Source organism: Onychomys torridus, chromosome 1 (genome assembly GCF_903995425.1).
Source record: "Onychomys torridus chromosome 1, mOncTor1.1, whole genome shotgun sequence".
Taxonomy (NCBI): Eukaryota; Metazoa; Chordata; class Mammalia; order Rodentia; family Cricetidae; genus Onychomys; species Onychomys torridus.
Genome location: NC_050443.1, coordinates 65,612,896 through 65,640,754, shown reverse-complemented (window position 1 = coordinate 65,640,754; position 27,859 = coordinate 65,612,896). Strand labels below are relative to the sequence as shown.

Here is a 27,859-nt window from a genome sequence, read left to right as displayed (position 1 = left end):
ATGATAAATATGTTCTCTTTGACTTTTGTCTTCTTGGTCCTAATGCTTTCCTCCCTTTTCTGCAGTTTGACTGATCCCAAGTGCTTTTTGAGAATAAAAGACAAGGAAAATCAGGATGGAGATAAGGAACTTGATTGTTTCTTTTCCATTTATACTAAGAGTGGACACATGAAGAATGATCACTTCAGTGGAAATCTAGACAAGCAGTAAGTACTTAATTTATTCTTCATTAAATGTCATGATAAATAATGAGTACAATATCTACTACTACTTAGACCATCATTCTCTCTGTCTTCTGTCTGTTTTGTACTCCCTCATGACAAACAACATAAGCAAAGTCTTACTGGTAATAATTTCACTGTTTTTACTGGTAAAGGGTATTTGGTGTCCACCTTTCTTCTAGCATAGCATTTTCCAGAACAGAAATTGAAATAGATGAACAACTTACCATTATTTTAGAGCTTTACACATTATAGTGACATTTGCCACTTCTAGGTATGTTGTGGTTCTCTAGTGAAAAAAAATCTCAAACTCAGTATGTTACTGCATTCTTGAAGGCTGCTGTAAACTATTGTTTATGAGGTCTGATGTTTCATCTGCTAACACAGAATACCCAGTTCCCATACATAGTACAATAGGTACATCCAACATGACCTTTGAGTACCTATCCTTAGAAGATACTTTGGGTTTTGTGCAAATAATCTATCTGTCATATATTTTTCACTGCTTTGTTGTGTTAACTTTTGCAGATGAAGTTGAGAATGGGAACAAAGCATCTTCTCATTATGAGAACTTTGTGCTTTCCTTTCCATTCTGTTTCATATGCACAGCCACATTTTTCTTGTGTTAACCATGACAAGAGTTGGAGTCTTAGGTTGTAAGTTCATGGATCAACCATCCATTTAGGGTATTCCATTAGAACATTTATTTGCCTGCTAGAAGATGGGAGGCCACTGCAAGCATTGATCTCCTACTTCCCCCTTCATGTGCCATCATAATGGCTCACAAGTCAGACAGAGATAAGAAAGTTACAAATTTGGTCATGTCTCACTATTAAAGCACATTTACTTATTTTAAATTTTCTTGTATTATTTTCCTCGTCTAATTTTCATCTGTGATAGCTATTCCACATTTAGTTCCTTTTTAAAACTATTTCAAATATTCTAAAGTATGTATGTTTATATGCACACATCACACTCTGATTTTCATTTTTGATAATAATTTGTTATTAATGAGTGTTCTGTAGTATTTAACATTTGCAATTGTAAGGGAATTTTAATAAAAAATATGCTGTAGAAATTTTCTTTGGATGACTCCTGAATATAGAACATTGTTATATGTGTGGCAAAGAGCAGAGTGGACCTGATAGTTTGAGACATTGCTGTGTTAGATTTTTAATAGTATAGCAATGAATGAAAGTCAAATTAGAACAGAATAATATAAAGTATAGAATAAATGTGAGAATATACTCAGGAAAAGAAAGCAATGGAAAAATTCATAAAATCACTGGATTGTGGGTATATTTGTAAAAAAATATCCTTAGGAATAATGGTTAATGAAGAATTGGGGAGAAAGGGATCATATAATTATATTGGTTAAATTCAAAAAGCAATACACAGAGTGAAATACACTAATGAGGAGATGATTCATATATCCAAGATCAGATATAGTTAAGAATGATCTAAGGGGTAGTACAGCAGAGTTTGACATAAAAATCTTCATTACAGCTGGGTGATGGTGTTGTATGACTTTAATCCCAGCACTCAGGAGGCAGAGGCAGGCAGAACTCTGTGAGTTCATGACCAGCCTAGGCTACAGAGTGAGTTCCAGGTAAGGTGCCAAAGCTGCACAGAAAAACCCTGTCTTGACAAAACAAAAAAATAAAATAAAATAAAATCTTCATTACAGATGAGTCTTAAACGTATCATGTTATAAAAGTGAATGTGACACCCTGGACATTAGAAGAAAAATCCATTGTCCAGGGAATCAAATTGATGAAATATGCAATCTCTGATTTCATAAACACTGAGTTCTCAACTAATGGACCATTGTGCTTCAGTGACATAAACTCTTTGATAAGAGCACTGAATTTTTTTCTGAAAAACGCAAAGTTGAAGTCATAGGTACTTTCTCTATTCGGGCTTACAAAATTATGAGGCACAAAATAAAACAGGTCCAAAGAAATATTTTCATTTCTACTAACTAAAGATAGCTCAATATTGCATAACAAGGTAACTATTCTCTATCTAGATTCCTGTCTTTGCCTGTATACAATTACATTACACATAAGGTCAATACTAGTTATGAAAGAAAGTATTAATGTTACCATAAATATCTCAAGTATACAGGAAATGTGGTATAGTTCTGATCATTTCTTCATTTTGTTCTTAATATATATGTACATTCATTAAGTATAGGGTTGTATATTTATTACACTGTTAAATATAAGTTTATTATATTATATCAATTTAAGGTTATTATATCAGTCATATTTTTTCTGTCATGATTAAGAACATGATAGCACACTTGATAAGGAAAGTAAGTTTATGAAGTAAAATCTTGGAATGTAAGTCAGCCTATATGGTATTTCCTCTAATAGAATAGTAATAAAATTATATATTATAGGAAGAAAAAATATTTGACCTTCTAGATGATAGCTATAATTCAGCAAAATAAATTCATACTAACCATAACAAATAGATAAACTTTTGTGGAATATATCATACTATGAATAGACATTCTTCCTCATGATTTACTAGTAATATATTTAATGATATTTTAGAGCTTTGGCATAGAAACCTAGCTCCTATGAAATTAATTTAAACTTTTCACCATTTGTTGTACCAAAGCAGTATGTAACATTTAGTATTTATAATTTACTATACCATGTTTGGAATAATTGTCATTATCTACCTTATTTTATAAAACTGTACATTAATTGCTCTTTAAGAGACCATTCATTTTGCAATATTACACAGTATTTATAAATTGGTTTAGGATTATATGGTTTCCTATCAGTGAAAAAGAATTCCTATGATTCTTGTTAATCACAAATATTGTTTAGTCAAGAATGGTTAAGTTCCTCTCAACCTGATGCAAGCTAAAGTCATCAACTGGGAAGATGACTGCATTAAACTTTCCTGTAGGCCAATTCATTGGCCCCATTAGATGATTGATGTGGGAGGGCTCAGTCCACTGTGAGAAGTGTCATGCTTGGGCAGGTGGTCCTGAGGTGTATGAAAATGCAATTTAAGCAAGCCAACAGGAGCAAGCTAGAACACAGTGCTCTTCTGTGGTCTTTTCAATTCTTGCTTTCAGGTTGTGCCTTGAGTTCTTTTGTTGGCTTCTATGAATGATGGATTTTAATTTGTAAGCCAAATAAACCCTTTCTTCCCTGTGTGGGTTGTGACCAGTGACCAGTTTATCACAGCAATAGAAAATAAACTAAGACAAAGATTTTGTAAAAAATGTCATGATAATTCATCATATTCAACTGTCAAACATATTCCACCATGGTAGGGAACATAGAAAAATAGACATAACCCAGTATTACTCCTTGATTTGCTATAAGATATGCATGACCTCTGGGATATATTTAGTGAGATATTATAGTATTTAAGGTAAACTTGTTCTATATGCATTTGCTTTTATCTTTAATTGTATAATACAGTAAATATACTGGACCAATATCTACAAGATATCATCAGATGCAATATGTCCAATACCTCATCATATGATTATACTTCTGAATTTAGGTGTATTTTCTTGGTGTGTAGTTTAAGAAACTAGATTTTACACATACCAACTCTTTTGATGCCCTCCTTAAATAAATTACAGTGGAAGAAAATAACCAGGTGCTGAACAGGATTTTATTAATCCATATACAGAAATACATTTTTGATGACAATTTCCTCTTTTACTTCACCCTAAAAATATGTCTCTGGAAAATTTCTCTGTTGTACACAGTTATATTCTATACATACAGCTACACATCACTCTTTACATACACACATCTCTCTCATGCAGCCACATATCTCTACACAGAGTTACATCTCTTTTCTATATAGCTCCATATCTCTCTATATACATATATCTCTTCTATACACATTTCTTCTCTCTATTCTGCTACATTCATTTACACACTACTAAACCACTCATTCACTCACTCACACACTCACTCATTCGCACTCTCACTCACTCTCCCACACACATATCTCTGTCCTATATGCACATCTCTGTCATACATACACATATCTGTCTCCGCAGCAAAATCTCTGGATAAATATGAGTTATATTATCAGGATCACAAAGCATTTCTTGAGTAAACAAAAAGAGACAGAGCCACTCTGATACACATAAGGAATCACACAGTGTCTCTCAGGCTTGGGAAGTCACACTGACTGGACATGGGGAGTACAGCATGCACATAGCTCTCAGTAGTCAGGGATCCCAAATGGAGAGTGACATTGAAATTCAGGACTTAAACAATAAACAGTTATTTAGCTGAACCTTGGGGTTAGGAGTACATACAGAAAGAAAATGGCTCAGGGAATTCAATGTCTTAATGTTATCACCTGATCTTGGTTCAACAAACAGACACCTGGGAGCTTACTCTTGTATAATTTGTCTCCAGGAACAACTAATCTATTTCAGATTTGAAAACAAACAAACAAAAAAAAAACCCAAAAACAACAAAAAAAGAAACAACTGACTTTGTAGCTGAGAATATTGTCATTTTCTTCCTATGTCAGTCTGAATAATGAAAAATATCCCAGTATTATTTCTATTCATCAAAATTATACAGCCTAAGCAGAAATCATCTTCTTGACCATCTACAACTATATGTGATGAAATAAATGTATGAGATAAATACACAAGCAGCAGAAAAACACTTTAGCTGTTTTTATGAAAGAAATGTAGTAGCACATGAGAGAGAGAAATTACAAACAGAAGAAACTAGTTTTCAGAGTCTGTGTTCCTGTAAGCCTTACTGATGAAATTCCTTCATCAGAGAATTATTTGTTTGGTAGGTCAACACCTGAATCATTAAGCGCCATCTGCTATATACTCCCATGGCCTCTGTCACTTATATATATTTTATTTGTCTGCATTTCCATTATTGCTATCATTTGGATTTGAGATCTGCCAAAATGATCACACACTTGATGACTGAAATTCAAGTTGGCGCAGTATGTGTGTGGTACACTTAGCAGAAGGTTTCAATTTTTGTCAGTGTTACCTTCCACTGGAACTGTCCAATCCCAATCTTCACTATACTTTTTCTCCTGATTATCATAGACATGACATAGATGTTTTTGGCCATTCCCCTCTTCCATGTGGATGCATAATTAAAACAATTGAATGAAAGGAATAAGTAAAACTCATTTACATTGAATAGAATTTCAAAAGTTTTGATAATAGCTTTACCTGTTCTGTACTGAAACTGATGGCCTGGGGTGATCTTTTTTGTTAGTCCTTTAAGAGGTTCCCACAGCAGGTTTTGTACATATTAACTCCCTCCAACAACTCTTCCTAAATGTATTCCTTAATCCCTAAATAAATAATTACATGTCTTTTTTCAAAAAGTCTTTCAAGAACAATTTCTGCTTCCCAGATATTCTTGGATGTGTCATCTTCCAATAGAGAATGGCTAAGTACTCTTGAAGAAAACAGTGTCTCCTCACAACACCCAAATATTGCTCAAATAAGTGGAATTTTGTGTTCAACTTCCCTCTTCATGCTGGCATATGGTTTGGCTTATACTTTCAAAGATTTTATGGAAGCTGTCATATGTACAGTACCCTGCTGTAGCCAGAAGATAATGTGTTTTTGTTGTTATCTATTTCATCTGATGCTGACAAATTTTCTGCATTCTCTTCCCCAGTGATCCTTGATCATGGAAGAGGTTATTTATATAAAAATACACACACACACACACACACACACACACACACACACACATATATATATATAATATTACTTTGGGTACTAAGCACTCTATAGTCTCCTATTCTCTAAACTTAAACTAGTTGTCATTCTCTGTTTTAAGCAAAATCCATTGCAAATTTTCAAGATGAGAGAAAAAAGATGTATTGATTGATAGGTATAATGATAAGTTATTAGGAATTAGTTTAACCTGTTGGGCAGCAGATTCCTACTTGATGGAAATATTCCATCTCCTAGGGAAGCTCCTTAAGCAAAAAAGTAAAAAACTCAAAATAGACTCAAGAAATCCACTAAACTTACAGGATTTCTCTCTCCTGATAAAAGTCTGAGACAAGCACAGCTGTGTGACAGTAGCACACATCAGCTAATCATCCCAGAAAGATGCATAATCTACTCTATATCCCAACAAGAGGTTCAGAGCAATTGAGACAGCTGAAACGGTGACTTTCTAACCTATTTAACTGCCTGAAGGTAGTTCAGTGTGCTCCAGGTTGATAATGTTGGTGAGTGATCACACATACTATGGTGGGCTTGGAATTTACAACTGAAATCAGTCATTTTTTATCCTGTTACTAACCACTCACCCATATTCCTATAAATAATATGAATAAAAATAATATGTTCACAAGTTAGATTTTGGTGATATTCATACTTCAATCTTTTGTAGGTTTCTTGCCTGGGGTGAGTGGGTATATGTGTTTCTTCCAAGGAAAAGTCCATTACTTGACATAATTGGCATGAGGACAGGAATCCTATTTAAAAAAAAGAGTGTTAGTTGGAGAGAGTCCATGTTCCTTTCTATGGCAGCAATACATGCAACTTAGTCTCAGCAGCTTCATATAGAAGCATTATCAATAGAAGTTCTGATAACGATGTCCTTGTCTGTATAGGGTGTGTTAATATGCCCTCTCAGTATGGCAGCCATTATATGGCTCTTGCTATCATAGCGAGATTAGCCATCAGAATTAGTAGTCTCTGGAGTAAATCCCAGGATGGGAGTCTTCTATGTGGTTTGAGATGGCATGCCTGGGTAATGAGTTGGATCCACTCTATAATACAGAGATGTCCTGTAAATAGTTAAAAGTTTAAAGAAGTACTATAATCTTTACAGTTAGTGCACAAGGGTCAAGAATGTAGGCCAGCAGCAACTGAGGCTTCCCTGGGCCCAGTTGTGTGTAGTAACAAAAGTATGTGAGGCTGTGATGGCAGTGAAGCAGAAAATTGCTTATGTAAAAGAGAAATTACAAAAAGATAGAGATGTGGCTAGCATCCTCAAGGTTTTCTGACATCTGGCAAATAAATTAGTTAACTGAGAGAATGAGAGAACAGTGGTAAATGCCATAAACATTAGTATATAAAAAAAAAACTAAAAACAGAAACAAGCAAACAAATAAGAAATACCAAGTAGCCAGGTGGTGGTGGCACACACCTTTAATCCCAGCACTCAAGAGGCACAGAGATATCCTATCTTGAAAAAAAAAGAAATAACAAGTGGAAAAATCCATATTCAGGAGAGAGTTTGAAGCATGGTCCATTAAAGAAAATGAGAAAAATAAGAAATACCCAGAATTTATACTGCTTGAACTAGAGAAGCCTTTTTAAACAACAGTTACACAGTAATTTTCAGATAAGGTATAAGCACTCAGTTATGGCTTGAAAGTCATTCTCATTTGTCTATTGCAATGCTCCCCGTCATGATATAAATGAACTAACACTGAATCTGTAAGCAACATCTCAATTAAACGCTTTCTTTCAGAAGTTGCCTTGGTCCTGTTGTCTCTCTACATAAATAAAAAAGAAACTAAGACAATTGTATATTTGTGTCTAGCAAAGTGGTATACAAGAGGTAGAGATAGTTTGACTAGTTAGGAACTCCCCTAAGAGTCAGTTACAGTAATTCAAGAGTCAACAATTACTGCTACCAAGAACATCTTGAAATCAGGGTGACACCAGGTGCAATGTTCTCCATTGTTTATAAATAGGGATGAGCAATTGAAATCAAAACCTATAAGAGCTCATAAAGGTGGTGAAATATTAGAAAGCTCCATGAAAATCTCTAGAATATGGAATTACTGAGAGAGAAGGATTGAGGGTTTTAGAAAACTAAGTAAGTTCCTTCCATTCATGTTATTTTTTCACCCAACCTTGATCTGAGAAAAAAGTAAATGGTACACATCGATGGAACATTTACATGCTGTATTAGACTTCAATTACTTTTTTTATGTTAGTATCTTCTTAGATGTGAACAACTGAGGTAACGTGAAACTTGATCAGGTCAGATGACAATGGACTTCAGAGTGCTTCATGAAGGTATCTTTGTAACCCCACTATTTGTTATGTAATAATGGATCAGAATGTTTCTTTCTTCTGCCCATCATCTAGAAAAAGTTTATTATATTATTTATTCTCTGAGTATTTTACATATTTAGAAAAGCATCCAAAGGACATGCAGGTAAATCTAAAATAATGGGAATGGAAGATTAATCTGCACAATATTGAAGGGCCAAGAACAGTTGGAAATTTTGGGAGGCATCATGGCTTGGTAAATGTGTAAATGATACCTGACAATGCTTTTGACAAAGTATTACAATAGTCTGTGCATGTAAACATAAAGTATCTACACAAATTTTGGTGGACTTTTTGATATTGGCAGATTTTCATATCCCAGGATCCCAGTACTCTATGTAGCTTAATAAAGAATAATGTTATATTTAATTGGGACAAAAAGGCTCAAAATGCTTTTGAGCAGAATAATATCATTGTAGAGCAAAATAAACACCTGTGCCACACTACCCCAGTGTTTCTTTCTGTTAGAATTTACAAGAAGTTCAGAAAGATATTGCTGAGGAAAATACAATGTGAGCAAATGGTTCCTACAGAATTGTTTTTTCTGTCCTGTAATGAAGTAGAATCCTGGTGCACAGTACTATTACAGCAATTGTTGGCATTACACAAAGCATCACATAAGATCAAATTTATAACTGGTCTTACCTCAGTGGCCTGAAAAATCAGTATAACAAATAAAAGGTTAAACTGAAAGGTTTCTGGATAAAACTCTCTTTGGTGGAACACAAAATTAATCTTTGCAAATGTGGCATTTATACTTACAGAAACAATGCATGGTGTTTGCAAGCCATATCACCAATCTCATAGAGGCTTTACTAGAACCAGTGTCTTGAAACAACAATGAAATAACAGCTAAACTAAATAAAGTACTTTAAGGGATAAGCCCCATCCCACTTGATGCCTGGTACACAGAAGGTGTTTATACACACACCTAACAAGAATGAGTCAATATATCAATACAAATGAACACAGGTACCATGTGGCTCAAAAAGGGGAAAGTAGCCAATTAGCAGAGTTAAAAGCAGCATCAATAGTAGTAACTAATGATAGCTGGCCTATGTCTATCTGTACTGACACCTGGGATGTAGTTAGAGGCATCATAAAGGATGTCTATGTAGCAAAAGTAGTGATGACAGTTGCTGAGTCTGCCACTGTGGGGACAAATGTGGAAAGAAATATATAATGAATATCAACAGAAATCAGAACCCATGTAGTTTTCCATGTGGCATTTCATAGCAAATTAACTAACTGTCTTGGAAATTAGGAAGCAGATACTAACAAATTATGGGGCATCTGGTCCTCTTGGATTCTGCTCACTAAGTCCATGTAAAATCTGTTCAGAAAGGAGCCAACTTAGATTTTAAAATAGTTAAAGTTACTGGCATTCATGTGGAACAGTCTGGTATTTTACATGCAATCCAAACATGTAGAGCTTATTTCTGATTACAGCCTTAAAAATAGATGCCCTGATAGAACATACACATAAATCAACCTGCCTTACATGAGATTGGCAGGTAAACTTCATAGGGCATATACCGCTCAGTGAGAGAGGAAATTATTCCTTCATCTATGAAATCACAGCCACAGCCTCTTACAAATATTTCCATCAAGGTGATCCACAGGTGAAGCCACCATTAAATAGCTCACCTAATAAAGAGTCATGCATGCGTTTCCACAAAGAATTGGTAGTGAATGAGGTATTTCATTAACATTGATGTACATAATTGTACTAAAGACAACCAGGTACAATGGTATTTCCACTTACCATACTACTTCATTGGGGTTGGTCAATTAAAAGGGGGAATATGTTGTTAAACAACACGTGAAAATTTTAAAATCAAAATATGTAACCTACATGGCTAGAAATGGACACTCCTAGAAGTCATAAATTTATTGAATGTAAATGAATGTGCCAGAGGTGGGCTATGTCCCTATGAGTTGTTTGCCATGGAGTCAGTCCCTTGACATCTCACAACCCATTATGGCTACTACTATAGCTGTAGGTTATACCACAACTAGAAGGTAAGACCTTGTTGTTGAAGACACCACACATTTTCACTACAGAGCTAGGACTGAACTGGGAAAACCCCTCCTGCTGTCTGGCCTTCACAGTGTGAGATGGATGAATGAACGTGCTGGTGAAGAATTGTCACCAATATTCTTCTTGGCTATGGTCCTTGCAGGCTGAAATAATGACATCACAGGTGGGATATGTTTGTTTGTGTGATTTTTGAATCAACTATCTTGACTAACATTGACAGCCTTTGATTGGATTTAAGGTCAGTTCCACAATATGAAATCACACCTGGTACTATAAACCAGAACAAAATTCATGCTTGGGTGGTTCTATATGAGGGAGCAGCTTCTAGTGATTTATTAAATGGATGTGATGCAATACATACCTCAGAGATTTTGTTGCATCCTAGTAAAGTGACAAACATAAGATTAATACTAAAATTAATTATTTAGAGTGCATGTGTTCTGTTTCTATTTAAAACAATATAATAGATTTATATGTAAATATAAATTACTACTATATTAAATGAGGTCAAATACTCAAAGGATGATTATAATTACTATATTGCAGTTCTCTGTGTGTATATTTCTCATTCCTGAAATCTTTATGATAACATGAAATAAATTGCAATTTTTAGAAAGTTTCAATTAATTTTTTTTCTGAAATATTTTTTAAATTTTTTCTCTCATAAAATACATCTTAAATGATGTCCTCACTACTTCCCCTCACCTTAACACTCCCACCTACCTTATTCCCCAAATCTGCTGCTCCTCTATTTCACTTCAGAAAAGAGAAGGCATCTCAGTGATATAAGTTGAACTTGACATAACATGGTGCAATAAGACTAGGCATATACCCTCATATTAAATCTGGTCAAAGCAACCCACTAGAGGAAACAGTCCAAGAACAGGAAAAAGAGTCAGAGACACCATCTCTCCCATTGTTAGGAGCCAAAAAAAAACCCCACAAGATAAAGAACCACAGCATGTATGAAGAAAGTCTGATGCAGACCATTGCAGGTTCTATGGTTGCTGCTTCAGTCAATTGGAACCCTTATGGGCCATGCTTAACTGATTCTGTGAGTTGTATTATCATGGTATCCTTGACCCCTATGGCTCTTACAATCCTTTCTACCCCTCTTCTACAGAGTTCCCTTAGTTCTGTCTATTGTTTAGCTGTAGTCTCTATACCTGCTCCCATCAGTTGCTGGAGGAATCTTCTCTTTAATGACTGTTGAGATAGGCACCAATCATATGAGTATAGCAGAATATCATTAGTAATGACTTCATGAATTTTTTTGTCAGTAATGTTTGGTTCTACTCTAGGTCTCTGAGGCATCCAACTTCCAGATCCCAACCATCCAGGCAGTATCAGGCATGGACTTCCTCTCATGACATTGGCCATAGGTTAGATCAGTCATTGGTTGGCCAAGCACACAAGCTCTGAGCCAATATTGCCCCATCACATCTTGCAATATACCAGGTAGAAGACCATGGATTTTTTTTGGCTGGGTTGATGTTTCAGTCCCACCACTTAGATCCTGGCCTGGTTACAGAAGATGGCTTGTTCAGGCTTCATCTTCTCCATTAGTTGGATTCTTTGTCAGGGTCAACCTCCTAAGTTCCTGGAAGTTTCTACTAAACTATATTTTCATATTGCCCCTAAAATACCCACCTACTTCTGCAGTCTCTCTCTGTACTCTCTTCCTCCATCCCTCTATCCCCCAATTGATCCCACCTCTTCCCATCCTCACCCCTTCCTAGTCCACATACAAGATCTAATATTTTCCACTTCCCACAGGATTCTAAGAACACTCTTTGTTACTTAGCTTTGTCTATGTTTTTCAGCATGACAATCATTTGCATAACAACAAATATTCACTTATAATAATCATATAAGTGCATATCACAGTACATATAATGTTTGTCTCACTGGGTCTAAGTTGCCTCACTCCAGATAATTGTTTTTCTAATTCTAAACATTTGCTTGCAAATTTCACGATGCTATTTTTTCTAACAGCTGAGTAATACTCCATTGTGGTAGTTTGAATATAATTGGGCCCCCTAAGCTCATTGAGAGTGGCACTATAAAGGAGGTATGGCTTCAGTGGAGTAGGAATGGCATTTTGGAGGAAGTGTATTACTGGTATTACTGTGAGGACAGGGTTTGAGGTTCCTATGCTCAAGTTACCACCCAGTGCCTCAGTCCACTTGCTGTTTCACTCTGATCAAGATGTAGCCAGCACCATGTCTGCTTGTATGCTGCCCTGCTCCCCACCATGACAATAATGGACTAAACCTCTGAAACTATAAACTGGCACTTCAATTACATGTTTTCCTTTAAATAAATTGCTGTGGTCATGGTGTCTCTTCACAGCTATAGAAATCCTAACTAAGACAGAAATTGGTACCAGGGACTGAGATATTGTTGTGATAGACTGGACCATGTTTTCGTTTGGAGTAATATGGCCTTTGAGAATTCAGATTAGGAAAGCAATGGAATGCTTTAAATGCTGCTTAATGGGCCATACTATTAGGAAAATGGAAGCCAATGTCACAAAGAGTTATTTGAACTGTGGTGTGCAGGGTCAAGTGGTTACAAAAGAGAAGAATATTAATATGTAGCCTAGAAATCATTCTTGTGGTATTTTGGTGATGATATTTGGTGGCTTCTTTTTGCCCTTGTCTGAAGAGTCAGAATAAGGATAAAGTGAAGAGTTTTGGATAAATCTCATTGGGAGGAAATTTTAAAACAGCCTAATATAGATACCCTCATATGGTTATTAGTGTTAACTCTGATGAAGATTTACAATAAAAAAAATCAAGAAGAGCATACAAAAATACAAAGTGTGCAGATAGAGTAAAGGGGAACAAGGAAGTAGAATAGAGCTAATTTATGTGTTCAAGGATATTAAAGGATGATGAAGTGATAACCTTATGGCCAGAGACCACCCTGGTAAGTTTTCAACTTATGAAAAAGGATTTAAAGAAAAACTTAGAGCAGGGTGTGGTGGTGCACACATTTAGTTCCAGCTCTTGGACAGCACAGGCTATCATATCTCTAACTTTGAGGCCAGCCTGGTCTACAGACCAAGTTTCAGGACAGCAAAGCTTATACATTAAAAGAAAAAAAAATCTGGCAAAGGTATAATTGAATGACAGGGCCATGAACCAGCCCCAGAAAGTAGCACACCATGACTCTGTGATTCTGGAGTTAAAAATAGAAGAAAGAGGCTGTAAAACTTTCCCCTAGACTAAGAAAAGCTGCTGAGTTAGGAATGTGTCAGGGCTGTCTCTGAATGGAGGCCTAGAGAGACTATTGCATGAACATTGCATAAAACTTTGATTTTGAAGCATGGATTCTCTTGAAGACCCCAAGATGTTATATATGCCAGAGTCATGTAATATCTGCAGAGGGAATTTTGTTAAGAGGGAGTAGAAACAGACCAAGAGAAAGAATTTTATTGCACTAAACAAAGCCAAAAGGAGTTGAAGATCTGAAGAGCACCTTGATGATCAGACATGGTGATGCAGAGTTTGGAGTCCTAATTGGTCTTTGTTTATTCCAATATTTCCTTGCTATGCTCCCTTACCTGAATTTTGGAATGGCAATGTATATCCTGTGCCATTATATGTTAGAAGCATGTGATCTGATTTTGATTGTAATTTTATAAGTGATTATGGTTAAGAAATTGCATGAATCTCAGAAGAGACTTTGAACTTTAGAATTGTAAATAAGTTTGTGATTGTTATAGACTATGGGAACTTCTGAAGTTGGGCTGAATGCAATTTTGCATTATGATATAGCTACAAGACTTTGGGGACCAGGGAATAAAATGTGGTTGTTTGAAAGAAAATGCACCTCAAAGGGAGTGTCACCATTAGGAGATGTTGCTTTGTTGGAGTGGATCTAGACTTGTTAAATAAAGTGTCCCATTTATTTTATTAAGAAAATTTTTATTCATTTTATATACCTATCAAAGATCCACCTCTTCTCTCCTCCCTTTCCTCCAGCCTCACCCTCCCAACCCACCCTCCATTCCTTCCTACAAGGAGGTAAGGCCTCCCATGGGGAGGTACATTTAGTGGAGGCTAGCCTAAACCCCTCCCTCTGCATCAAGGCTGTGTGAGGTGTCCAAAAAAAAAGAAAGAAAATGTGTCACTGTGGTGGTGGGCTTTGAAGTTCCATATATACGCAAGATGCTGCCCAATGTCTCAGACTATTTCTTGTTGCCTACAAGAGGACTCTCTGTTACTTTTCCAGCACCAGGTATGCCTGCATGCCACCATGTCCCACCAGGATGATAATGGTTTAAACCTCTGAAATGAAAGTGAGCCCCTTCAATTAAATGTTTGTTTGTTTTTTTTTTTTCCTGAGAAGAGTTTCCATGGTCATGGCATCTCTCCACAGCAATGGAAACCTTAACTAAGAGAGAAGTTGATTTTATAGGGTATTAGAATTATGAGAGTGCATAAATGTCAGAAAAGACTTTGTACAATTAAACATTGTTGAGAGGACTATGGGGACTTATGAAGTAAGACTAAATGCATTTTGATATTATTAAAAGCTTCTGGGGGCCAGGAAGGAAGCAGAATGTGATAGTTTGAATGTGATTGGCCCCCATAAGCACATAGGGAGTGGCAAAATTAGGTTGTGTGGCTTTGTTGCCGTAGGTGTGGCCTTGTTGGAGAAAGTGTATCCCTGAAGAAGTAAGCTTTGGGGTTTCTTATGGGGGCTCCCAGTATCTCAGTCCACTTCCTATTGCTTTCTGATCAAGATGAAACCAGCACCATCTCTACCTTCATGCCACAATTTCTTCACCATGATGAAAATGGACTAAACCTCTCAAACTGGAGGTTGCCACATCAATGAAATATTTTCCGTTATGGTAGTTGCCACAATCATGGTGTGTCTTCACAGCAATTGAAAGCCTAGTTAAGATATTCGATTGTGGCAGGGCGGTGATAGCACATGCCTTTAATACCAGCAATAGACAGTCAGAGGCAGGCAGATATTGTGAGTTTGAGGCCAACCTGGTCTCCAAAGTGAGTTCCAGGAAAGGCACAAAACTACACAGAGAAACCCTGTCTGGAAAAACAAACAAACAAAAAGATACTCCTTTGTGCAAATATAGCATATTTGCTATATCTATTCTTCAGTTGTGGGACATCTAGGTTGTTTTCAGTTTCTAGCTATTTCAAATAAAGCCACTATGATCCTCAGTTGAGTAAGTCCTTGTAATAGGATGGTGTGTCCTTTGGATACGTGCCCAAGAGTGGTATTGCTGTATCTTGTGATAAATTGATTCCCAAATTTCTGAAGAACCACCAGACTGATTTCCATAGTGGCCATATGATTTTGCACTACCACCAACAATGTTCCTCATCCTCTCCAACATGAGCTATCATTTGTTTTGCTTTGTTTCTTGTTTACTTTTTATAAATTTGTTTTATTTTGTTTGTTTTTTGAGACAGGGTCTTTCCGTGTAGCTCTGGCTGTCCTTGAACTTACTCTGTAGACCAGGTTGGCCTTGAACTCACAGAGTTCTGGGATTAAAAGTGTGTTCCACCACCAAGAGGCTAAATGAGCTATCATTTGTGTTTAGTTTTTATTATCATTTTTTATTATATTTGTGGGCCTGGCCGAGGATCTCTGCATCCACATCTATCAGTTATTGGATGAGAGTTCCAGCACGACAGTTGAAACGATCAGTCAATGAGACCTGTTGAAACTGAGAAGGTTTTGTAGAGCAAAGGACATGGTCAGCAAGACAAAGCGACAGCCTACAGAATGGAAAAAGGTCTTCATCAACCCCACATCTGACAGAGGGCTGATATCCAGAATATATAAAGAACTCAAGAAATTAGACATCAAAATGCCCAACAGTCAAATTAAGATAAGAAATAGGCTATAGAACTAAACAGAAAATTCTTAACAGAGGAAGCTCAAATGTCTGAAAGACATTTAAGGAATTGCTCAACATTTGTGTTGTTGATCTTAGCTATTCTGATAAGTGTAAGATGGCATCTCAAAGTAGTTTTAATTTGTATTTCCCTAATGGCTAACAATGTTGAACATTTCTGTGTTTTTAAGTCATTTCATATTCCTCTACTGTTCTCTGTTTATCTTTATACCTCATTTTGTTTGCATGGTTTGGTTTGTTTATGTCTAGTTTCTTGAGTTCTTTATATAGATTGGATATTAGCCTTCTATCAGGAAAAGAAACATTACAAAAGTTTAAACCATAAAGTGAATTGACCCTCACACATTATTAGTGGGGGACTTCTATATCCCCCTGTCACCAATGAACAGGTCACTTAGACAAAATCTAAACATATAAACACTAGAGCTAACAAATTTTACAATGGAAATCAACTTAACAGATAACTAGAGAACATTTTTATCAAACACCAAGTAACATTATTTCTTCTCAGCACCTCACATATCATACTCCAAAACTGATCATATACTAGTCACAAAGGAAGTCTCAACAGATATAGGAAAATAAAAATACCCCCCTGCATCCTATCCTACTACTACAGAAAAAGGCTGAACTTTAACAAAAGAAAGCCTAGAAATCTATGGAAATTGAAAAAAATCTCTATGTGATGACCACTGGGTCAATGAAAAATGACAGAAAGAAATTAAATACTTCCTAGAATTCAGTGAAAATGAATGTACAACATACTCAGTCTTTTGGGATACAATAAAAGGGTTGCTTAGAGGAAAATCATAGCACTAAAATCTCCATAAAGAATTTTGGGTTATATCTTACTAGTAACTTAATAACACCCACCCCTGAGTGCTCTAGAACAAAAAGAAGCAAACATATCCAAGAGGAGTAAAAGGCAGGAAATAATCAAACTGAGGGCTAAAATCAATCAAATAGAAACAAAGAACAATGAAAAGAATCAATGAAACAGAGTTTGTTCTTTGAGAAAATCTCTGAGATAAGCAAACTCTTATCCAAACTACCTAAAAGCAGATATAGAGAATATCCAACTTAAGAAAGTCAGAAATAAAACTGGGAACACAACAACAGAGTCCCAGTAAAACCAAAGAGTCATTAGGTCATACTTCAAAAACTTGTACTCTATAAAATTGGAAGATTTAAAAGAAATGGATAATTTTCTCAATGATACCAGCTACCAAAGTTAAATCAAGATCAGATAAACAACTTAAATAGACATGCACTCTCTAAGGAAATAGAAACAAACAATAAAAGTCTCCCTACCAAAAATAGCCCAATTACTTCTGCATCTTGGAAAAATGCTACTTCAGCATTCTGTAAATGAGTACTAAGATTACAAGTTGATAATCTGAGGCTCTACATTTTTACAATTTCTTTTTGACCCACACCTCAAATCAGATGAAAGCCTATTGATTTCTCATCAGCTACTTTATTCTTCTACATGTTAGAAATCATGACACCTGTGCTTTTGTGTCTGTCTTGTGCATCTATTCTAACCAATAGCCTACACGTTGTCTTATAGATGACAGGACTTCAGTATTCTTAATGAGCTACAAATGATCTTCTGTGTATATCATACTTCCTTCTGCCATTCATCATTTGGCAAGTAACACAACCTGACTACAATGTGTAAAGTGCAGCATAACTCAATCAAATAAGTGTATGCATGTTGTCTTTGTTACCACTGGTATTGTAGTGAAGAGTGTTAAAGCTCCATTGTATGATAGCTAAATTTTTACTATTGAGAAAAAGTCAAAGAATTATTCAGAATATTTTCCTGATTGATATCCCATGAGCATTGCATTAATGACCCATTCATTTTATCACATATGAATGAACACTAGCTTGTACTATATTAAGGGTCTTTTCTATTGCTTCAGACTTTAATTTTATGTAATCAGATTACATTCATGCCTCTTTCACAACTGCCCCATGTCATCCACCCTTCCCTGCTCACCCAACTGTGTGTCATTGTCACTTGTAGACAAGATGAGCCTTGAACTCACAAAGAACTGTCTGTTTCTGTCAGAGTGCTGGTATTAAGGCTACCATGTTCAATTTGCCCTGCCCAGATACTCTTGGATATGTTGCCTTTAACTGGAGTGTGGTTTTCTAATGAGGGGAAAAAACTTAAAAACTTAAATAAAACAGACTCACTTTTAGCATATATCAGTTGTTAAAGTTTAACATTTGTAATGTTTTTATTCTATGAGGTTAAAGCCAGGATCTGTTTTTCTCTACTATCTATGTATAGAGGGTTTTCACAGTAAAGTTTTTCATGTTTGAATAAACCAACAGAAAACTCCAAGAAAACACAGAAGCATACAAATCATGAGAAATTAGAGCTTTCTAGTTGGTACCAGACATGTAAGGGTTCTTATTTTGGCTATAAAGGACCATAAAAACTAAATTAGTTGTTTGGAAATAAGATAAAAGAACAATTTTTTTATGAATCCATAGGTGTTCTATGAGCTATGGGAAAAATATATTTGACTTCCCATTTCTCATGCTCATAAAAATTTCATGGCTTTAGACAGTTCTGTTTCTGTTGAAAAAAGCACTACAAATAAGTAGACAATGAAACTCGCTCATTTTCCACATATGTTATGCACAAAAATTCCAGGATAATGGCAAGAGAAGATTGTAGGTTAGACAGAACCTTCTTTATGTTCTATAAGCTACTCATGTTCAGAGACAACAAAGTAAACTATAGGAAATCTCCAGATGATGAAATGTCATTTGAGAAAGTTCAGCCCAAAGCCATTTAAAAATAAATCCTCACTTTCTCCTATACCATAATAACAGGACTTGTGTCACCATAGCAAAATGATTAAAATAATTAAACACACAAATAAAACCATTAAGGATTCAGTATATAATTCATACTGAGAGTGATTCTAGATTATCACATTTAGAGTATATCATCTAACAATCACTGTGATCTGTTGTTTCAGGTTGACAACTAAGAACGTCCACATGATTTTATCTCTTTATTTTGCCATTGAAGAAATCAATGGAAACCCTCATATTTTGCCCAATATTTCCCTGCTAGTTAAAATTGAATGTAAACTATTGTCTGATCGAGGTAAAATCAGTTTATCCTCAAAAAGGGGTGATTATTTTCCTAACTACCACTGTAGAAACCAGAGAAGATACTTAGTGATACTTACAGGACCAATGTGGTTGCCATCTGCCATGCTTGGACCACTCCTGTACGTTTCCAGAATTCCCGAGGTGAGGAGGGCTGGTTTAGATTTCATGAAACACTAACTATTTTTATTCTGGTTTTCTTAGTTCCTTGGTATATGGAAAGGTAGAAAATGAATTTATGTCTATTCTTGCCTGTAAAGTTCCAAGAATAAATGCTCAGATCCTTTCAAGAGTACATCAGAGAACCATATGGGAAAAAGAAGAGAGAGACAGTGGTAGCATAAAGTATTTTGCTGGAAGAATATGTGCAACTCTTCTTATTAAGAAAAATCATAAAAATTGGATTTTGATGAATATTTAATGTGATGAATAACAATTTTCCACTAAGTCCAGATTTTGTGAAACATACACTGATATTTGTGTACTTGATCTTCCTTTTTTTATTCTTTTAATGTCTTGCAGCTTTACTATGGGCCATTTCATCCTCTCCTGAGTAACCATGAACACTTTCCTTATCTTTATCAGATGGGTATCAAGGACACATCTGTGGCTGTTGCCATGGTATCTTTGGTGATCTATTTCAGCTGGAAGTGGGTGGGACTGATCATTTCAGATGATGACCTAGGACTTCAATTTGCCTCTGAATTGAGAGAAGAAATGCAAAGAAGTGGCATCTGTTTAGCCTTTGTAACTATTATCACATATGACATAAAATTATTCTTTAGAAGTATTTATGTATATTATAATCAGATCATGATGTCTACAGCAAAAGTTGTTGTCATATATGGAGACAAAGACTCTCATCTGCAAGTGAACTTAAGACTATGGCAGTTTGTAAACATTCAGAGAATCTGGGTCACTACCTCACAATGGGATATGATTACAAGTAATGGAGAATTCCTCTTCAACTCCTTACATGGGACTCTCAGCTTTTCACATCATTATTCTGAGATAGCTGGCTTAAAAAAATTTATTCAGACAGTGAACCCTTCAAACTACACTAATACTATTTCTCTTGCCAAATTATGGTGGCTATATTTTAATTGTTCTTTGTCATCATCTAATTGTAAGAAACTGAAAAATTGTTCAGAAAAAATGCTACCAGAGTGGTTATCCATGTACCAGTTTGAAATGTCCATGAGTGACACAAGTTACAACCTATATAATGCTGTGTATGCTGTGGCCCACTCACTCCATAAGTTACTTTTGCAACAAGTAGATATATGGTCCAAGAATACTGGGAAGGGACTGGAATTTGACTCCTTGCAGGTAATTTGTCTTTATTTTAATAAATACCACAAAGACACTATGGCCATAAATAACAATGTATCCTTGATTAATATCTTGCACAGATAATGAAATTTTTCATGAACACTCAAAAAAGAATGAAGCAGCATATATTAATGATGCTCAGTATTAAAAAATAGAAACAACTTGAATAATATGATGTTCAATGAAGTCTTTGAAATGAACTTCTTAAAATGATCAGTTGATTCTAAAGCCAAGTATCTAAGAACATTTGTCCAAAACTGGTTGATTTTTCTATTCTTTCATGGTCTTTAAGTCAAAGCATATTGGTAGTATAATTATGATTCAGCCAACACTGGGAAAGAAGTCAGTACCATGAATTGAAAGAAAATGGTCCCCATGGAGACTAACACTATTAGGAAGTGTGTCTTTGTTGGAGTAGTTTTAGCCTTGTTGGAGGAAGTGGATCATGGTGGGGATGGGCTTTGAGGTCTCCTGTGTTCAAACTATACACAATGTGGCACTCAGTTCACTTCCTGTTACCTGTGGATAAAGAGGTAGAACTCTCAGCTCCTTTTCCAGGAATATGCCTGCCTGTATGCTATCTCCTATGATGATAATGGACCAAACTTCTGAACTGTAAGCTAGACCCAATTAAATGTTTTTCTTTAAAAGATTTTCCTTGGTCATAGTGTCTCGTCACAACAATAGAAACCTATATTAAGGGAGCATTTGACAGTTGAAGCCAATAATATTGTCCAGAATATGACTACCATATAGAAATTGCATGTATTTAATTGCTGGGGAAAAATCACTTTGAGCTTTCTTGGGAATTTTATTTTTGTTTTGATTTTTTGAGACAGGGTTTCTCTATGAAGTTTTGGAGCCTGTCCTGCAACCAGCTCTGCAGACGAGGCTGGCCTCAAACTCACAGAGATCCGTCTGCCTCTGCCTCCTGAGTGCTGGGATTAAAGACGTGCACCACCACTGCTTGGCAAAGGAAGTCTTTTTTTATTAATTTATTTTCATGCATTATATTATTTGTGTATTTATTAAATGGAACCCAGAAAATGCCTGGTAATTTAAGTGGTACAACTGCTCTTTATCAGTGTAACAAATAGTTGCCAATTGAAATCAAGTCATTCTTCCACTGACTTAGGACCTCAATTTTACCTGCTATTAGATAATACTGATAGCAGAAAGAAGTGGAGCATATCATTAATTGTGTATTTTTTGGAGCATTAATGCTAGTGAAAACTGATATGTCTACATCTTAATAATGATATTTTACATCTACATGAATTTTTTATCTCCTTTTATTAAGTTAAGGATACAATTGAAAATAAGAGGAAATCTACATTTCATATTTTCTGTCCTGATGTATAGGCATAGTACAAACTAAAATAATAAATGTGTTTTAGATTTTTCCTTTCCTGAAGAACATCCAATTTGTAAATCCTGCTGGAGACTTAGTGAACATGAATCAGAAAGCTAACCTGGATACAGAGTATGACATTTTCTACACTGGAAATTTTCTACAAAATTTTGGACTAAAGGTGAAAATAGGAAAGTTTTCCCAATACTTTGCACATCCACAGCAATTACTTATGTCTGATGCAATGATAAAATGGGCTACAGATATTAGACAGGTATGTTAGACCTAAATTTAATACTCCACATATAACAAGAAACTTAATCTTTTGATGGTCTTGTTTTTCTTGAGGGGATATGCATTTTAATATTTAGCCATTTATCCATGAACCTAAATTTTCTTTCATGATTTGCTAAGAGTTTTATAGACAAATATGTGTGTACATATGCATGCACATATAAAATGGATACTTTATAATATACAAATCAAGGACTTCAGAATAAACATCTCAAACTACAAATATATGTTGCATTACAATTTAATTTGTGTTTGTAAAAGTAGTTTTTACAATAGCATTATGTTGTAAGTCCCTGTAGCTCTTGCCCAATAACTAAATTGCTAATGCATGTGTTGTTTTTCATAGATTCCACCTTCAATATGCAGTACACCTTGCAGTCCAGGATTTAGAAAATCCCTTCAAGATGGACAGGGTGTCTGTTGCTTTGATTGCACCCGCTGTCCAGAGAATGAAATTTCCAACATGACAGTTAAGTACACATTTTACTAAAAACTTCACTTGATCAATTAATTTCTCCCATTATTGTATAATTCTCATTGCATAATTGGAAATTAAATGTTTAATACCATGTTTAAACTAAAAAACAATAAAACACACACACACACACACACACACACACACACACATCTATTTCTCAACCTGCAGTTTTGGCTCTATGTGGAAGTACTGCATATAATAATGTATTCTGCAAACTGCTTTAGACTACTAAACTATAGTATTTATCCTCAGCTCGGAATTCAGGATTTGGGAATACATTGCAACTATTTTTTGTCTTTCTCAAGGCATAAGACTGAACACCCCTGATTTTGAAATCATGAGCTTCATGACAAGGTGTAGATGATCAAGGATGCTACATTCTATTTGAGAAATATGTTTTGTAATGTGAGCTATAGAATATGATACGAACACTCAGTAGGTTGTATTTTCAATTGTATTCTGGTTCACTGTGGAATTTGAAAACCCACATATAGAAATATGATGAATTCATGCTTTCATTATAATGTTGAGAAATTAGTATGTACATGGGCCATTTGGATTAAATAGGTGCTAATATATTCATTAGGATAAAATTCCAATGGAAAGCAAATTTAATTTTAATTTACCAAGCAACTAATGAATGGAAATATTTTCTGATAGAGTAATGAAATATATAAAATATAAATATAGTTTTATTTCATCCTCAGAGCAGTGTGAAGCTGGTGAGTAATGGTTTGAACATTGGAAAATTAGAAATTTTAAAAGGGTGTGGAGTTCAGATGAAGAGAATTTGTACTGAAATTCAAATATTTTTGGTTAAAGATCACAGTAAATAATGCAAGTAAATAAAATTTTTTAATGTATATTGTATACAGAAAATATATTAAATTCATGGATGAAACTATGGCAGGAAAATCAAACACAAATTGAGAGTAGCATTTATTTTCATAGTGCTGGTTGTACCAGGAGATTCTACAAAGAAACAATTTAAGTTATGCTTACTCATTCATGAATATAAGGAAAAGTTTGAAAACAGAATTTTAAAATGCTGAATAATTATAAAACCATTAAAAACTTGATTTAAAAAAAAAGTCTGTCTGTCAGTTTAGATACGGCCCTATAGAAAATTGGGAGAAGATGGAAATGACTGAAACAGAATGTGCTTTCCTCAATGGAAAGATGAAACACTAGAAATGTCTTCACTTATCAGTCTGATCAGTTGAGACAATGAGATTGAAAGAAACCTGCCTATATTATGGTGTCAATAACAAAAATGCACATGGAGGATCATCTTTACTCTATCCAGTTTTAAAGTCACATATATGTCCTTGAGAGATCCAGAGTTACCTTGCTTGTGATGATTTTTAAATAAATAACACACCCCTGCAATAATTGACAGTCAAATATTATAGATGAAAGTAATACTGCTAAATACTGTGTCCTACCAAAATGTATTGCATAAAGGGGTACTTGGCACCAGGGATAGAAAACCTCAGTGTAGTTAGGATTAGGAAAATTACTTTTCTATCTGATGGTTAGGCTTTTTTTGTCTGAGGGTATTTAGAAATAAGTTTCTATTTATCTGACTGGTAAAGTAAAGAAACACCTATTCCTTCTGATAATAACTTTCTCTTTGACTTCATCTTAAGAATGGTCACTGACTCTTTCTGTCTCTAGACAGCTACATATCTCCACTTTGCTGCATGCAGCTACGCATCTTTATATACATACATTTTTCACATGGATACACATCTCTCTTTTATATATATTTCTCTTCTACATCTCTTTTCTATATAGCTTCATTTTTCTTGCTTCCACATAGTTACAAATCTCCATACAGCCACAGCTAAACATATCATTTACACATTTACATAGATCTGTCAACATACAACACTTTACACAGTCCCTAGGCACAGTTCTTCTATGTATCAGCAGCTCTTTCACATAACTCTCTCCCCCACCTCTCTTCTCTCTGTCTCTGTCTCTGTCTCTCTGTCTCTGTCTCTGTCTTTCTCTGTCTCTGTCTCTCTCTCTCATACTTACTCGCATACACATACTTTTACATTATTCATTCCCTCTTTGCTCACTTACTCTTTCACCCACTCATTCCCTCACACTTCTCTCATACTTCTTGATCTCTTAACACACACACACACACACACACACACACACACACACACACACACACACACTTCACTCACATTCTTCAGCAGCCCTCACGTAGCTCTACACAGCCATCTCTCTCCATACTTCTGCTGCTGTTCTTCCTTCACAGCCAAATTCTGGAAAATTATAAGTTACATTTTTTCAGGGCCCAACCCATTCTCAAAACACAAGTCACATAGTTTCTCTTAGGCTAGTAATTTCACACTGACCCATGCATGTACTTCTAAGTTGACGAGGTATCCCAGATAGTAAACAATTGGCTAAACCTTGAGCAATCAGGGTATGTGCAAAAAGAGAGCTATTGCAAGGAGCTAAGTCTCAATGTAAACAGTCTGGCCTTGATTTAGCAATAAACAACACCTAGAATTAGTCTTTGTGTATTTCCTGCAAGAGTAGTTTAATCTGTTTTGAATTTTTTCTGAAGTCCAAAATTAGCTGTCTTTGAGAATGAGAATACTGTTACTTCCCTACATCAGTAAAATAAAGAAAATTATGGTATTATTTCTATACATCAGAATTATACAGCTTAAACAGAAATCATAACCTGACTAACCACAATTATAAGTATTCCCAAAGATCTAAAACACACTATCAATGGGATGTGTAATTAGTCCCACAGCTGTTCTTTGAGGGAGGTATAATAGCGGCATATGAGGAAGTTACAGACAGAAAACAACCAGTTTTGACAGCCAGTGACCCCACGGCTTTTCCAGGTGGGGCTCCCCATCAGGGAGTTATATGTCTAGTTGGTTGACTTGTCAAATACTAGTTGTCACCTGCTGTATACTCCCTCAGCCCTTGGCAAAAATTCATACATTGAAACATAAAAATAGGGTCACATTTTTTAATGTATAGTCTTGGGGGCATAATTGGTTCTTAAATCCTCTGCTTTCCTTGGCTCTATTAAAGGAAAATTTAAAGCTAGATATGGATTGAATAGAGTGTGTATGTCTAAGGAGCCACATCAGGAAATGGATGTTTTTTTAGAGAACTGAGCAGGCTATAGAACTGTGAATAATAAATAAATGATTCTATTAATTATGCACTCCAAAGTATTTTCTCATGGCAAACAATATATATTTTTATGCAGCCTAAAGTTTTATTTCAGTTTACTGAGTGTCTTGTATATGAAAAATTGTAAAGAATTATGTTTGCTTAGTCACAGAAGGGGTTCATAGAAATTGAAAATCAAGATTAGTTCTCATAAGTTACCACACTGAAATGTCATTATGATAACAGGAAAGATCACTTTGCCTAATGCATTTTGATGCACTAATAAAATATTTTAGATGTCTGGGATATACTTAAATAATAGATTGATATTAAACAGGATGATATATTTTTCCTTAAACAGACATGGATTATTGCTTGAAGTGTCCAGATGATCAATATGCCAACACAGAAGGAACTCACTGCCTTTCAAAAATTGTGACATTCCTGTCTTATGAAGACCCCACAGGGATGGCCCTGGCCTGCTTGGCTCTGTGCTTTTCAGCTTTTGCAGCTGTTACATTTGGTGTCTTTTTGAGGTACCAAGACACTCCTATTGTCAAGGCCAATAACAGAGTTCTCAGCTACTGCCTGCTGCTGTCACTCATTTTTTGTTTTCTCTGTTCCTTGCTCTTCATTGGACAACCACATAGGGCCATGTGTATCATGCAGCAGACCATATTTGCAGTTGTGTTTACTGTTGCTGTCTCAACTGTCTTGGCCAAGACAATTACTGTAGTACTTGCCTTCAAGGTCACTGTTCCAGGTAAAATGATGAGGTGGCTGCTAATATCAGGGGCAACTAATTTGATCATTCCAACATGCACCATGATCCAACTGATTCTCTGTGGAATCTGGGTGGGTACTTCTCCTCCATTTGTTGACACTGATGGGCACATTGAACATGGCCATATTTTGATTGTTTGCAACAAAGGCTCGGTTATGGCCTTTTACTCTGTCCTGGGATACTTGGGTTCTATTGCTCTAGCAAGTTTCACTGTAGCTTTCTTTGCCAGGAATTTGCCTGACACATTCAATGAAGCCAAGTTCCTAACATTTAGCATGCTTGTTTTCTGTAGTGTTTGGATCACCTTTCTTCCTGTCTACCATAGCACCAAGGGCAAGGCTATGGCTATTGTGGAGGTCTTCTGCATCTTGACTTCTAGCGCAGGGCTACTTCTTTGCATCTTTGCTCCAAAATGCTATATTATTTTGTTAAAACCTGAGAGAAATTCTTTTCACAAGTTCAGGGACACACATGCTAAAGTTTAAAATTCTCATTGAATTTAACTAGCATTTCCTGTAACAAACAGGTATAGAAGGCCACACAGCTTATACTATTCATCAAATCTCAGGTCAAATATGACATTTGTTTTCATGTACTGTGGTAGAAAATAAGCTTCATATTGGAGCCCTAACATGGGATCGAGGCCTCAGTTTTCATGAATCAAAACCTTGGGATGAGCCATTTCTTCATCTGTAATACTGGTTCTCTCTAATATTTTTAACTTAATAGTTTGATAATTTAAAATTGCCCCCTAGTTTTAAGAATTTTCTCTTCTATTGTCATTTCCTTGCAGAATTTGTGTATCATTGATGAGTTACATAATATATACTAGTAAGAGGACAGTATATAGATGTTTGTTAAATTAACAGAATATTTATGTTTACACAATAGGTAATATATCCTCTATCTGAAGATGATACAGCTGATGAATCTATGGGGTACTAATTACTTTCTTATTTGATTTGAGGTATATTATATTGCACATGTTTGCATTTCACTACTTATATAGTAATACTCATAAAGATCATAGCTGGAAAGTTTCTAGAACCTCTCTCTAGTAAAACACTCTTTTATATCAACATGTGACTATG

The 27,859-nt window shown here is 35.5% G+C and overlaps 1 protein-coding gene across 2 annotated transcripts; it reads left to right on the top strand.

Annotated features, from left to right (window-relative positions):
* LOC118593188 (vomeronasal type-2 receptor 116-like) lies at window positions 1–27,253 on the top strand. 2 transcript variants are annotated; one of them, XM_036202509.1, is made up of 7 exons: window positions 1–206; window positions 19,235–19,514; window positions 19,893–20,699; window positions 22,100–22,327; window positions 22,694–22,816; window position 23,591; window positions 26,346–27,253. In XM_036202509.1, exons 1-7 carry the CDS (start codon window positions 1–3, stop codon window positions 27,251–27,253), a joined length of 2,553 nt encoding a protein of 850 aa, XP_036058402.1. The 2 variants fall into 2 exon arrangements, with proteins under 2 accessions (XP_036058402.1, XP_036058393.1); XM_036202500.1 differs by lacking the exon at window position 23,591 and adding an exon at window position 23,486.
* Window positions 27,254–27,859: the final 606 nt, after the last annotated feature.